At 40.6% G+C, this 12,796-nt stretch overlaps 1 protein-coding gene across 3 annotated transcripts in view; it reads left to right on the top strand.

The window, feature by feature from the left end:
• The window catches only part of ULK2 (unc-51 like autophagy activating kinase 2), a 54,471-nt gene extending 43,920 nt beyond the window's left edge, over window positions 1-10,551 (top strand). For 2 of the 3 annotated variants that reach the window (XM_077836375.1, XM_077836376.1), the window contains 10 exons: window positions 1,179-1,465; window positions 1,588-1,781; window positions 2,297-2,406; window positions 3,318-3,470; window positions 4,199-4,407; window positions 4,627-4,805; window positions 5,805-5,923; window positions 6,405-6,562; window positions 7,602-7,737; window positions 8,677-10,551. In XM_077836375.1, coding sequence (XP_077692501.1) covers window positions 1,179-1,465; window positions 1,588-1,781; window positions 2,297-2,406; window positions 3,318-3,470; window positions 4,199-4,407; window positions 4,627-4,805; window positions 5,805-5,923; window positions 6,405-6,562; window positions 7,602-7,737; window positions 8,677-8,744 — 1,613 coding nt within the window. In that variant the 3' untranslated portion in view covers window positions 8,745-10,551. Of the gene's footprint in view, window positions 1-1,178; window positions 1,466-1,587; window positions 1,782-2,296; window positions 2,407-3,317; window positions 3,471-4,198; window positions 4,408-4,626; window positions 4,806-5,804; window positions 5,924-6,404; window positions 6,563-7,601; window positions 7,738-8,676 lie in introns of those variants that run through there. The other variant, XM_077836378.1, reaches the window with a different exon arrangement.
• Window positions 10,552-12,796: the final 2,245 nt, after the last annotated feature.

Raw genomic sequence — 12,796 nt, forward strand, 5'->3', positions numbered from 1 at the left:
TTCAAAAAACCTGTTGATTTGGCTGCCTCTTAAGAAACAGATACATTGCCATGCTACTATACAGTATAGCATGAAAAACAAGCGAAGAAATTAACCACTGTGCTATATTTTCAAAGTTCTGCAACTTGACTTAAAGATAAGTGAAACTGTTAGCACTTCGCTGTCAGAGTTGTTTAAGATTGTGAAGAGGTACATGATATTTGCAAGGCTGTGACCATGAGATTTCAGTATTATGTACAATCCTCACTTGGTGCAATACCTCATCTGAAAGATAAGAGGATGCCATCAAATTTCAATCTATATAATTGATGGCATTGATAACTGGTCATTTCTGAGTTTGAAGCTTGATATTAACAAACTACTTGCATTCCCATTAGGAACACTTAGAATTTACAGCATCACATTTTAACAATCCATCTGGAACTTCAGCTGCACAGACAGAAAATACCCCCTTTAGGAAGGGCACCCTTTTTTGGATGCAACTTTGAGAGAATACTCCTTACTCAAAGCTCATTATTTAACCAAATGGGTCCTAAAGTTCCATGGTCTGGGTTTGCGCAAGAAAAACCTGACGTTCATGCCAAGGAGTGGACTTGTTTGGGGTATGGAGGGTTTTAAGCAGTATTCCCGTTGGTGGAGGGTAGAAAACAAATGATCCAGGTAATAGCCCTTTGCATTACCCTGTCCTGTTAAAACAAAAGGAGGACTTGTGGCGTCTTAGAGACTAACACATTTATTTGAGCATAAGCTTTTGTGAGCCACAGCTCACTTCATCGCTAGTATCTACATTCTTTGCAGAAGCCATGAGATGAGTTGCCTTTTATGATTGGAGACGCTTTCATTAAACTTAGTACCTGCTGGAGCTGACCATTTCATTTATTGTGGCTGAACTCTCCAGAGGTACTGAAGCAGCTTGTACAGCTATCACCTTGAAATCCTGTCCCTTTGGGCTATTGACCATGTTGTGTATCACTCCTCGATGTATGTCTAGCCTTTAGTTCGGGCGGTTGGCATTCTGAATCCAATCCTCCTGCCAGCTGATGAACAAACATATCTCACAACAATATAAAACTCTGTCCTTTCAGATTAACTTCAGAGCTTAATATTTCATTTTTTGTAGGGCTGTTTTGAAATCACTGCTAGCAGAATCACACTTTCTTTTTGGTGCCTCTCCACAGGTTCTCCAATACCACAGTCTCAATCACCGCAGTCCCTCTTGATGGGAGCCAGGCTGCAGAGTGCTCCAACTCTAACAGATATCTACCAGAACAAACAGAAGCTTCGAAAGCAACATTCAGACCCTGTATGCCCGTCATATGCAGGGTATGGGTATAGCTACTCTCCACAGCCAAGTAGGCCAGTCAGCCTGGGAACATCACCTACAAAACATATGGGATCATCACCTAGGAGCTCAGACTGGCTGTTTAAAACTCCATTACCAACAATTATTGGCTCTCCCACTAAGGTTTGTTAAACTTAAACTTAATTCTGTCTGAAAAACATTGTTACGATATAGTATTTACCTACAGCTATCTCAGTAACTGAGAGTACTCGCTTGTATGCTAACCAGATTCAATGCTTGTTTAGGCAACTGCTCCTTTCAAGATACCGAAGACTCAAGCATCCTCAAACTTGCTGGCCTTGGTTAGTCGTCAGGGTTCGGCGGATGTCCCATTGCAGTCTAAAGACATGACTGACCCAAGGAACTTCACACACTTCCACTCGACACAAGGAAGTGAAAAACAGGCAGTAGAACAGCACAGCAAGGCTCCATTTGGCAGGTAGAAATCATATCTGTTTACAAACTGCAGACATTGTGTAGGCATAACTTGTCTCAGAACAGCATGGCAGCTCTATAAACCAGAGTGCTGTTGCATGCAATTTATAGCCTGTGGTTTGTTTTGAGATTGGAGGTTAGTGTGTACCACAGAAACCTCACCTGCAGTGTAAAAAAAAAAAAAGTGTTGACTTCCTAGACTGCTTCACCGTATTGCTGTTAAGTTCCCTTTTATTTGTTTTGATCATCTAAATTTGGAGTTCTAGTCCCCACCATTAGCCTCTTTCCAGTTTTTACTTCAGAATTCTGATAAACTTAATATGGCTAAACTTGAAATACCCCACAGGTTAAGAGGGTATTTGCACGATTGTATTATTTCAGGAAGTTCAGTGTTGATACTACAGAGAATTCTTGAAATCAGACGTGTAACATCTCCGAGAAAGCCCCCCCCCTCGGTTGTGAGGTGCAGAGGAAACTACATTGAGAATTTTTTCCATTTTCATTTGCTTTTCTGTGTAGATCTGTCAGTACTGGGAAGTTGTCAGATCAACAAGCGAAGACTATCCTTGGTGGCCAGTTATATCAGGGCAGCACAGACAGCCTCAATACTGAGCGACCAATGGATACAGGTAAAGAACAGATTAATTCGGGTATTATTTTAGTTTAAAGCCTACAACCAAATTATCATTCCATCAGTTTTAGGAGATTTTATGGACATTCTCACTGGTTAGAGTGGTTGCTGTGTCACGAACACTAATGATGGTTCTGATAATACTTTGACACAAACATTAACTCTTCAGAAGATTTCTGCATGTGTATGTTGAATATCTCTATAAAGCATCATATATAGTTGGGCACTGTCTGTAAATAGGAGCATCCCAGAACTGCCCTGATGATAAAAATATCAGAACTGTGTATGCTCATTTGGGGTTTTTTTCACTACCTCTGTTGCAACTCCATCTTCTTATTCCAGCTTGTTTTTCCCATGGAGATTAGTTTCCAACGTGCTGGCTTGTCTTATCCTCTACGGCTAGTGGTTGTGCCTTCCATAAGCCAGCCAACAGAGGATGCTATATCAACCTTATGGCTAGAATTCCCAAAGTTTGTTTTTTGTTTGTTTGTTTTTTTAAACCAGGGGGCTATCCATGGAGGCCTGATTTATTTATTTTTTTCAGCCTCCTGCGCTGCCTTTTTGTCTTATTTTCAATAGCATCTATTTCCATAGGGTCTAAGCACTGTCTCTGGGTTTTCAAAAGTCATCTCCAGTTCTCTTCCCCGAGGAGAAGAGTTTAGAGCTAAGAGCAAATTTAGTTTCAAGTGGAACTTGGAAGGAGATGTGAAAAGCTAAGGGTGCATCTTAGTTCTGATTGTGTTCAGCTAAGTGGGCCCAGCACTACTTTCGGCATGTGGTATTATTTGCTGTCAGACTTCAAAGATGCCCTCGTTTTTCCCCAGTCTAGTCCAAAGTCTGGCTCTGTTTCAGAGAGTGGTGTATATTGTATCATAAGGACTAACATACCATGTAAACCTTTTATTCCAGCTCCAGCAGGGGCCTGTGGAATTGCAATGGCACTTCCTTCCATAGGAACTGGAGCAAGTTCTAGGGCAGTAATGTTTACTGTGGGTTCCCCTCCAAATAGTGCTACCCCTCCTACTTGCACCCATATGGTCCTCAGAACTAGAACAACTTCAGGTAAGACACCCCTAAAACATTGCATCTTTGGCAAATGTAATGTCTAAATTTGTAAGCTCTTTGGAATGGGGACCTGATTCTTTGTGTGTGTTTGTAAGGTGCATAGCACAGTAGGGCCTCAGGACAATGCTGTAGCAAGTGTTAAACCATAATCAGGACTAGAGAGGAACGTCAGTCTGTCCTCTGACTTTTCTCTCCATAAAAGAGGGATGGAGCTGTTAGTTCAACATTCTGTAGTATACATTTGTGACAGTCTACGCCATGTCTGTGATGTGATCTAACGTTGTTTCAGATGGCATACACGGTTGTTTGTTCCAAGATATAAAAAAATAGATTTTTAACAATAATAATAATGCACAGGGTTTGGAAGCATACTGGATTCCAGCACACCTTAGTGTGTGCTTTGAAATATAGACACCAACAGGCTAAATGCCTTCCTCCATTTGAAGTGTTTATGGCCAGCATATCTGCATAAGGGCTTTTTTGTGAACTTGATTCTGTCTGTTGAATTTGACTGGGTACCTACAGTCAGAATCCTTGTCAGCCAATCACCTTTTCTTCTCACAATGCCCATTTTATAAATCTTCACTGTCCAATAAGGAATGCCACTTAGGTACTGGACAGACGGTATAAAGCATAACGAGAAACTCCCCCAGGTGAATTTAGGTGACTTCTGCTTTATCCTGGACCAAGCTGTTTGGACTGAGTGTGTTTTATTTTTCCTATAGTTGGATCAAACAGTTCTGGAGGGTCTCTCTGCTCTACTAGTGGCCGTGTATACATGGGCTCCCCTCCCGGTATTTATATGGGGTCATCTCCTCCTGGAGCAGAGGCAGCTCCAAGTCTGAAGTACATGGCTTACGGTACTTCACCTCCCAGCTTAGAGGGTTTTATCACTTTTGAAGCTCCTGAACTGCCTGAGGAAACATTAATGGAGGTACAGAAAAATTAATGTTTTGTCATGTTTAATGCCAATAAACGAGTACTTAGAAATGATGGAAATAAGGCTGAGGATCTGCTTGAGTTCCTGCTCTTGGTATTAATAGTGTGTGTGTTGCACAGTGTTGCTGAGATGCTGACTATTCTCCAGATAGCTGCCATGTATTTGCCACATGGCCTATTGTGATTAAATTGTCTTCTCCTTTCCTTCTGGCAGAGAGAACATACGGATACACTGCGTCATCTGAACACGATGCTGACTTTTATAGAATGTGTACTGGACCTGACAGCAGTACGGGGAGGAAACCCAGAACTGTGCACCTCTGCAGTGTCATTGTATCAGATTCAGGAGAGCGTGGTGGTTGATCAGATAAGCCAACTAAGCAAAGAATGGGGGTGGGTATTTGGCTAAGTAGTTGTTCTAGAATTAGTGAATTTCAGATCAATTCGTATGTCTGTGCATGACCGTCCTCGTTCTGACTTTGTCAGAAGTGACCTTTCTGCTTTAGGGAATGTTTGGTGGTAGTATGAACATTTTTTTAACAACTGAAAAGCAAAAAGGCCCAGGAACAGCGTAGCAGAGGAAAGACTGAAATGGGCCGGTAGGTGAATAACTAGGAATCCTGGAAGAGGGAAAGTGGTGGGGGGTGGGGGCTTGTTTCTTTTTCTCTGAACTGTCAGATGAGAGGAGGGCGAGGCTGGTGGCTGCTGCCTAGAGCAGTGTTACACTTCGTCATGCCTGGGAATCTGAGCTCCAGTCTTCACATCCTCAGTTATGGGGAAAGGGGAGCTCTCTGCATGACTCCATCAGTAACTATCTCTGGCTGACCAGGAGCGGCGATACTGAGCTCCAAAGGGAGTCACATCTAAGCCTCTGTCAGAGAATCAGCTCGGTCCTGATGTGAAACCTTTAGAAGTGAGGAGAAATAAGGTGAAAATGCTGGTGATGGGAGTGGAAATTTCAGTTGTTTCTCCCTTCCTGCAAAAAATAACTAGTGTGTGTGATGGTCCCAAATGTTGGAATTATGAAAGTAACCCCTGGGGTGGGGAGAGTGTGTGGACACTCGAGAAAAGTGCAAGCAAGGGCTTTCTGGAAGGACATTGGCCTCATGTAATTAACCTACAAACAACAAATTGGGTTTCTTCTATTTTGTGCATGAAAACAAAGTTTAGATGTGCACTCTCTCCTGGCCAGAGAGATGGGTTCTCTCACAACCAGTGCTGCACAGAGCGCCCGGGGTTCTTTGTCATTTTTGTACACCTGTTTCCTCACTCCCGACAGTTATTTCTTGTCAGCACATAGTGTGGGGAGCGTCTGGCTGTGGGTTGAATATCTTCATTTGAAAAAGAAGAAAATCTTTAAACATCAGACATGCTAAAATTATTTTTTTCCAGACAAGTAGAGCAGCTGGTGTTGTATATGAAAGCAGCACAGCTACTAGCATCTTCTCTGCATCTGGCCAAAGCACAGATCAAATCGGGAAACCTGAACCCATCCACTGCTGTTAAACAAGGTATATGCAGCCATTGCTTTGGGACACTGATTTCCTTTGCTTGTGACTTACTGACATTTCTTTGGCCCATCAGTGAAAAGAATGAAGTTGAAACATTCAGGATCTCACTGTGGCCAGACACCATATGCCTTTTCTGCCTGCAGCTGTACTAGTCAGTCAGGAAACCTTGACTAAATCAGCTGCGCAAAGAGGTGTCTTAGCGCTTTCCAGAACTGACCGTGCTTATTGTACTTCTGGAGAGAGAGAACTGCAGACACAGAATTGCTTAATTACTATGACAAAAAGATGGTGATAGTGGTTAGGGAATGGGTGATTATTAATATGAAGTGAAAATTATTTGACATGCTCTCCCGACAGCAAAAATGACACAGTAGATGGTAAAATAAATCTACAAAGATAAACAGACTTACTTGATTAGAAAGCTACCCTGTAAAGTTGAATTTAAATGTTTTAACCTCTTCTTAACACTGACTTTCTCCAGTTGTCAAAACTCTGAATGAACGATATAAATTCTGCATCACCATGTGTAAGAAGCTGACAGAAAAGTTGAATCATTTCTTCTCTGACAAGCAAAGATTTGTAGATGAAATCAACAGTGTAACTGCAGAGAAACTCATCTACAACTGTGCTGTGGAAATGGTAAATCATTCCTTTCATCTGTGTTTAAGGTATTGAGATCAGTAAAAGTAGTAACACTTGGTGATGGGCACAACCTCCTCTCACGTGTCTCTAATGTAACCAGACAGCACTGCATGTGTGGCCTTAATCCTGTTCATGCCTGGGCTGATGTAATCTTCCCCCAGATAATTTCTGAAGTTCCTTCCTGATACGGTTGCTCTGAGGTTTTCCCACACATCAGCAGCTTTTGTATATAGATGCTACAAAATGCACTGCTAAGCTATACAGTCCATGATGGGGTTCTGTGTGCTGGAGTATCACACAATAAAGCTTACTGCAGCACAGAAACAGAAGACACACACAGCTTCCCAATCAACTGGTTTTACTTTAGGGAGTTGTTTAGAGTGGGGGGACTCCTAGGTTGGAGAAGCATGTCAGCAGGTCTATGCAAAATAAAAATGTTAATAAAGAAACATGGGGAAAAGGTATCTGTGTATCTGACAAGTTTTGAGTACACAGATATTTGGATAATCCCAGGAACAAGGTGCAGCAAGTGTATCGCATTAGGAGACTGACTTACCTTTCAGATAAGGGGAAGTTCTGGTGAAACGGAATTGGATAAATAGTGGTGTTAGATGTAAGATCTTGGCAAGTATCCACTGTACTTAACCTTCATGATTCAGTAGCCACACACAAATTAGCTTGTCTCCCTCACAAATAAAATAAGCTTGATAACAGGTGTGTATATGTGAGTAGTTACAATTTGAAATGTACGTATATATTGTACCATGCTTAATAGTAAAGGAACATAAAGCATTTCACATCTATACATGCAGGACTCTTTCCACCTAATGCCACACAGAAACTTACTTTCCTGTAACTTCTCCATAAGATTATATTAAAAATTATAAAACCAGACCAGTATATTTAAGGTACAGAAGCACTGTTAATTAGTATCCACAGAGTGATGCTCATTTATCAGTCAGTTCTCCGAGACAACTTTTTATAATTGTATTTGCTTAGAACAATTCATATAGCTTATGTTAATGAATGCTTCCAGGTTCAGTCAGCAGCACTAGACGAGATGTTTCAGCAGACAGAAGATATTACATTTCGATACCACAAAGCAGCCATGCTGCTGGAAGGACTGACTAAGATACTGCAGGACCCTGCAGATATAGAAAATGTTCACAAATGTAAGTTATTTTGGAGAGTATATTTTGTGTACCTTGGTAGTAACTGAAAATTCTGGAGAGTGTAAAAAAATTGATCCTGTACTTCTTTTCAAAATGCATAAAGTGTTTCTTTACCATAAAAATAGCAACATTTGGCTGTGAAGAACAGAATAAAAGGATCTAACATTTTGGGTGAAATCCTGGCCCAGTTGAAGTCAATGGGAGCTTTGCCATTGACTTCAGTAGAGCTAGGATTTTACCTCCAGTATTGTTTGCCAATCCATGGCAATCCATGCAAAGCCTCTTCACAAGGCAAATCCTGATCCATGCATCTCAAGGCACAAAGCCATTCACGGTATTGCACTTGTAGCGGAAGCTATTACTGGTGACTGAGACAAGAGTTTTTAAAACATAAGAACTCAGAGGAACAAATCTATGTTCCAAAAGTTGAAAACTGGGCAAATGAAGGGCAAAAGTAGATTTGTAATAAATTCAATTTAAAAAGTAAATCCAAAGGATAAACACTGGACTCCTGAAACAAGACTAAACACAAACAGTGGGTAAAAATCATTGTGCTGAGCTTTGTGTTTAACTTTCTTAATAAAATCCTCTGAATGCAGATGAACTTTCTTTGTCTGATATTTATTATCTGCCTTGTATATTTAACTCATGGGGGGGAGGCACCTATAGTGTAAGATGAGCACTTACATTTGTATATATTTTAAATATATATAAATCTGTAATTTCATGATTAGGCATAGCCTATAAAAGCAGCAAGCATGAGAGGAGTAGCCAGTTTGGATGGTTTTCAAATGCTCGTCCTTAGCTGATGCTGCTACATAACCTGAAGAGCCATGTCTGTTTTGATGCAATGATTTTATTCTTTCTGCATTGAAATTAATTTGCGCTTGATGTGTTCAGAACTTGACTGTAACTTTATAATTTGTGGTTTTTTTTCAGATAAATCTAGTATTGAGCGACGGCTCTCTGCACTTTGCTATAGCACAGTGGCTGTGTATGAACACTAGCAGTATCCCAAGGACCAGGCGGTGTGAACAGAAGGGACCACTCAGTGACATTGTACTTTTTTTTTTGCTACAGCTTAATTGTTGTCATTGTCCCACTGCTCTGTGAAAGACAGTTTTTAAAGTTCTGTGGTGACTACCAAAGAAACAGCAGTGAAATTCAAAGAGGAAAAAATCCAAAAGTACATTTATCGAAAATCTGCCTTACTGATACAGTCACTCGTCCCTTTTTCCTCCTAGCAGCAGAATTTAAAAGAAATCACTCTTCACTTTCTAACTGAACTTTGTACATGTACTTTCAACTACAACGATCAATTTTATTTTCCTTACTAAGGACTATTCAGAATGGATCCTTCTTCACAAAGTATGCAAAGCTGTGTTTCTGTAGGGAGATTCCACTCAAAGGTTTGTAGAAGACTGTTTTTTAATTGCCAGTATCAGACTGTTGAATGAAGGTATGAAATTCCAAATGTATAAACCTGCAGTTTGAAGCTTGTTTGGCTAAGCTTGTTTGGATCCGAGCTTACATCGTGTAAATACAGCTCATCAGTGAACAGAGGCAGGATGGGAAGTAAGTCCCTTTTAAAGAAGGAGAGGAAGAGGTCAATGGAAGAAATTTTGCTCCACCTCTTCAAAATCCTCAAACAATTTTATCAGCTGATGTGGATACAACTTGATGCTCTTCTTCCAAAACAGTTTGTATTGCACTAATTTACTAAAGCAACTGTACATTCATTTTTGAAGAACTATTAATTTAAAAAAAATGAGAAAAGGCACAATGGACTCAGCTGAAAAAGTTTTATTTCAGTGTATATAAAATCCTTTTCAGAATTTCCAATGTAGCTTCTAGAAGACTTTCAGACAAACTGTAAAAACTTGTATTCATGTGAACCTTTCCATTTTATACCTATTTATCTAATACTTGAGTAACTACTGCTACAGACTTTCTCAGTAATGGAAATGTTTTGAGTTGCTGGTTGTTTGCTTTCAAAATAGGTTTGGTTGCATCTTTTGTTGTGCATGCAGTATGTGCATTATTGCCTGCAGTCTCTGTGAGTATAACAACAGCTCTCTGAATCCTGTTCCTTGGGCAGTATTAAAACACATACTGTAAACTGAGAGGCTCTGTTAGGAGCCGTGTGAGACTAGAAATAGGTTGGGAATTGGGATGCTGATTTAGTGATGTGGGATTTCTACATACAGTGCGTGAAAAATCAGGGTATTTGTGTGTGCATTTTTAGGGAGAGGTGGGAAGCTTCCCATAGCCTCATAGGCACTTATCATTTCAAGCATCCCTTCAGATCATCAGAACAGTAATTCACGAAGTATTTAGGCAGATCATCTTCTCTGGAATGGTTCCTGTATTTTACTTTTGGAAGTTTTTTGGGGGGGTTACTCAACTGCTTGAATACTTGAATAAACCATTCTCCAGGACAAAATCATTTTAATCCTCTTTTAGATACCGTGGTCTGAACTATTTTACAAAGTTGTACAGTTCTCATGCATCAGTATTGTTTTAGTGTACTGATAACCATGTGTTTCCTTTTCTTTGACAAAGTAATGTACTTTTACCCTTATTTATCTGTATGAAATTCCAACAGTTAATTTGAAAGTGTTTATTTATATAATATTTGTATTTTTAGGTCTTTAATACAGTGTTTCTACCTCTCCTTTGTAACTGCATGCATTATTCTTGAAACTAGGTAATAACTCACTGAACTGTTGCATAATAGCCTTTTTATTATGGCCTGTATAAATGTATATTCAGGTAAAATAAAGACTGACACCAGATGTGTTTCTATGGTACAACCTTAGTTTGTATCTTGCACTATAATTGGGGACTCTTATATTCAAAAAACACACTGCAATATTGGCTAGTGTTTAAATCAGGGACTGAACAGGCCCTGGAGATTGAACGTGCTTCACAGGCCAAGAGGTGCGGCTGGCAGCAATCAGCTGAGGCATGTTGGCAGCGCAGCGTGATGGAGCTTGCATTGCTGCTTGTGCTCAACCTCTTTGGTGACAGAATGGTCTCCAGCATTTGCTTTAAGCAGTTACCTTTCCTTAAACCTTTCCTTTCCTGTTAACCCTGTTTTTTTTAAAAATGTCATGGAGTTGAAAACTAAGATGCTGAACAGATTTTTGGATAAGAGCTGGAAATCTTTCAGTGAGATGCCTCTTAATTGCCTTTAGCAAGGCGGCTCAGTGTTCGAGTTGCTAGAAACACGTGTAATTACATACACCTGATAGACGGGCTGGTTCTAAATGACATTTCTGCCTGCTAAAAGTTGCAAAATTTAGTTTTCCATTGTGCTGCTGAAGCTGCTTCCCCAGTTGAGTGTGGTGGAGTAGCTGGGAAAGGGCTGTTTTTTCTTTGCTGTACTAGCAGGATTTTCCAGCATTTACCAGAAAAAGAAAAAAGCTGCTCAGAACTAGACCCTAATTATAAAAGAAAAAGGAAAGGGAGGAGCACAGTGTGCTGCCGGAATATCTGAACATGCATCTGGCCCTAATACAAAGGTCTGGGAGATAGTCGACTTTTCCCAAGAACTCATTGTCATCCTCCACAGAATTCAGGCTCTCTCTCTCCCTACTCTCCTCCTGCCAACAGTCTACAGCTGCACAAACAGGAGGGAGAAGAAAGGGCCATTCTTGTTCTCTGGTTTTCAGGAGGAGGAGATGACCAGTGTTGAACATGGCCTGTCTTCCTATGTAAACTTTCAACACAGATTCTCCTAGCTCCAGCTCTCTGTATTGAACAGCAAGTATCTGATTCTGCAAGAAGCTTTTCTCGCCCTTTAAAAAAACAGAAATCAAGGGGAAACATTTCACCCTTCAGTGCTGTATTTCTTATTTGAATGCAGTGGATTTTATCTCCCTTAAGAGGATCATGTTTAGTGCTACCTACATTTTTCTCCTCTCCACAGTGCATAATGTCCACTGAGCATCTTGAAAACCTGTTTTCATTCTGACTTTGTTATTTTTAATAGTGGGAAAGCTGAATTCCTTTCCTTTCCTCTGGTGCAGACAATGAATTCTGGTTAAATTCATTGTGTAGATTGCATCAAAACAGATTCTTTCAACCCACCAGTGAGATCTCAAAAGATTCTCTTTTCCCTTCCTGTGCTGCATTTTAAGTTAGGTCACATCTGAGGCACTGATTATTAAGTCAATTGATATTTTGAAAAGTATCTTCCAATTCTTTGATTTGCATTTCAGAGAGGAGGGGGAGATTGAGGAAGAGGAAAGACAAGACTCCATTTGCCCAGCAGGACAGAAGAGGGGGGCAGCTTTTCTCCTCTCCTAGTACAAAGTTGGCTGCTGCTGTTTTCAGAGCCTGTTGATGCTTTGAGCATTGGACAGCCAGGCTGACACGAGACCTCATTCCTTTGTAGCTCAATCTCCCCTTTTCCCTCCTTCATCCTTTAATTTCCTTTCCTTTGAAGTCTGCTTGACACTATCTTCTCAAATGGCCAAAATTTCCTTGGCTGTTTTTAAACAGTCTTCTTTTATCCTAAACTACATCCTCTCTAATGCCTCAGCCTTTACTTGAACTAATAAATGCACAGGGCATATGCTTAGCTACTCCACATCCTAGAGCAGCGAGGCCTATCTGAGTATCCCCTTCACTAACATCTCTTATTCAGTAGGAGCCCAGTCTAGCTAAATGTTGGCACTGCCTTTTGTAGGCAGCAGACTCTCCCGTCTTCAGCTGAAAGCGAATTGAATGCAAACGCTGCTGAGTCTTGTTCAAGTCTTTGCACCAGTCACTTCTCTTTTTTTGCTTGCTTTCACATTTTCCATCGCTCCAGCTATGTCTACAATGCAGCCTACAGATCATTGCTTTGTATGACTATGTGCTGCTCTCACAAACATGAGGTCAGCCTCTGCCCTCCAAACTAGTGACACCATAAAATGAACTGAGCTGCTTTTATTCATTTAGGCTCTTTAAAGCCTCTTTCTTTTCAACAGCAATTTCAGAAGCTATTCTAGACTCTCCTTTTTCTCCATGTGTATGCTGGCCAGCTTCCTGGATTTGTACCTTCTGTAACTAC

The sequence above is a fragment of the Eretmochelys imbricata genome, chromosome 17 (genome assembly GCF_965152235.1).
Source record: "Eretmochelys imbricata isolate rEreImb1 chromosome 17, rEreImb1.hap1, whole genome shotgun sequence".
Classification (NCBI taxonomy): Eukaryota; Metazoa; Chordata; order Testudines; family Cheloniidae; genus Eretmochelys; species Eretmochelys imbricata.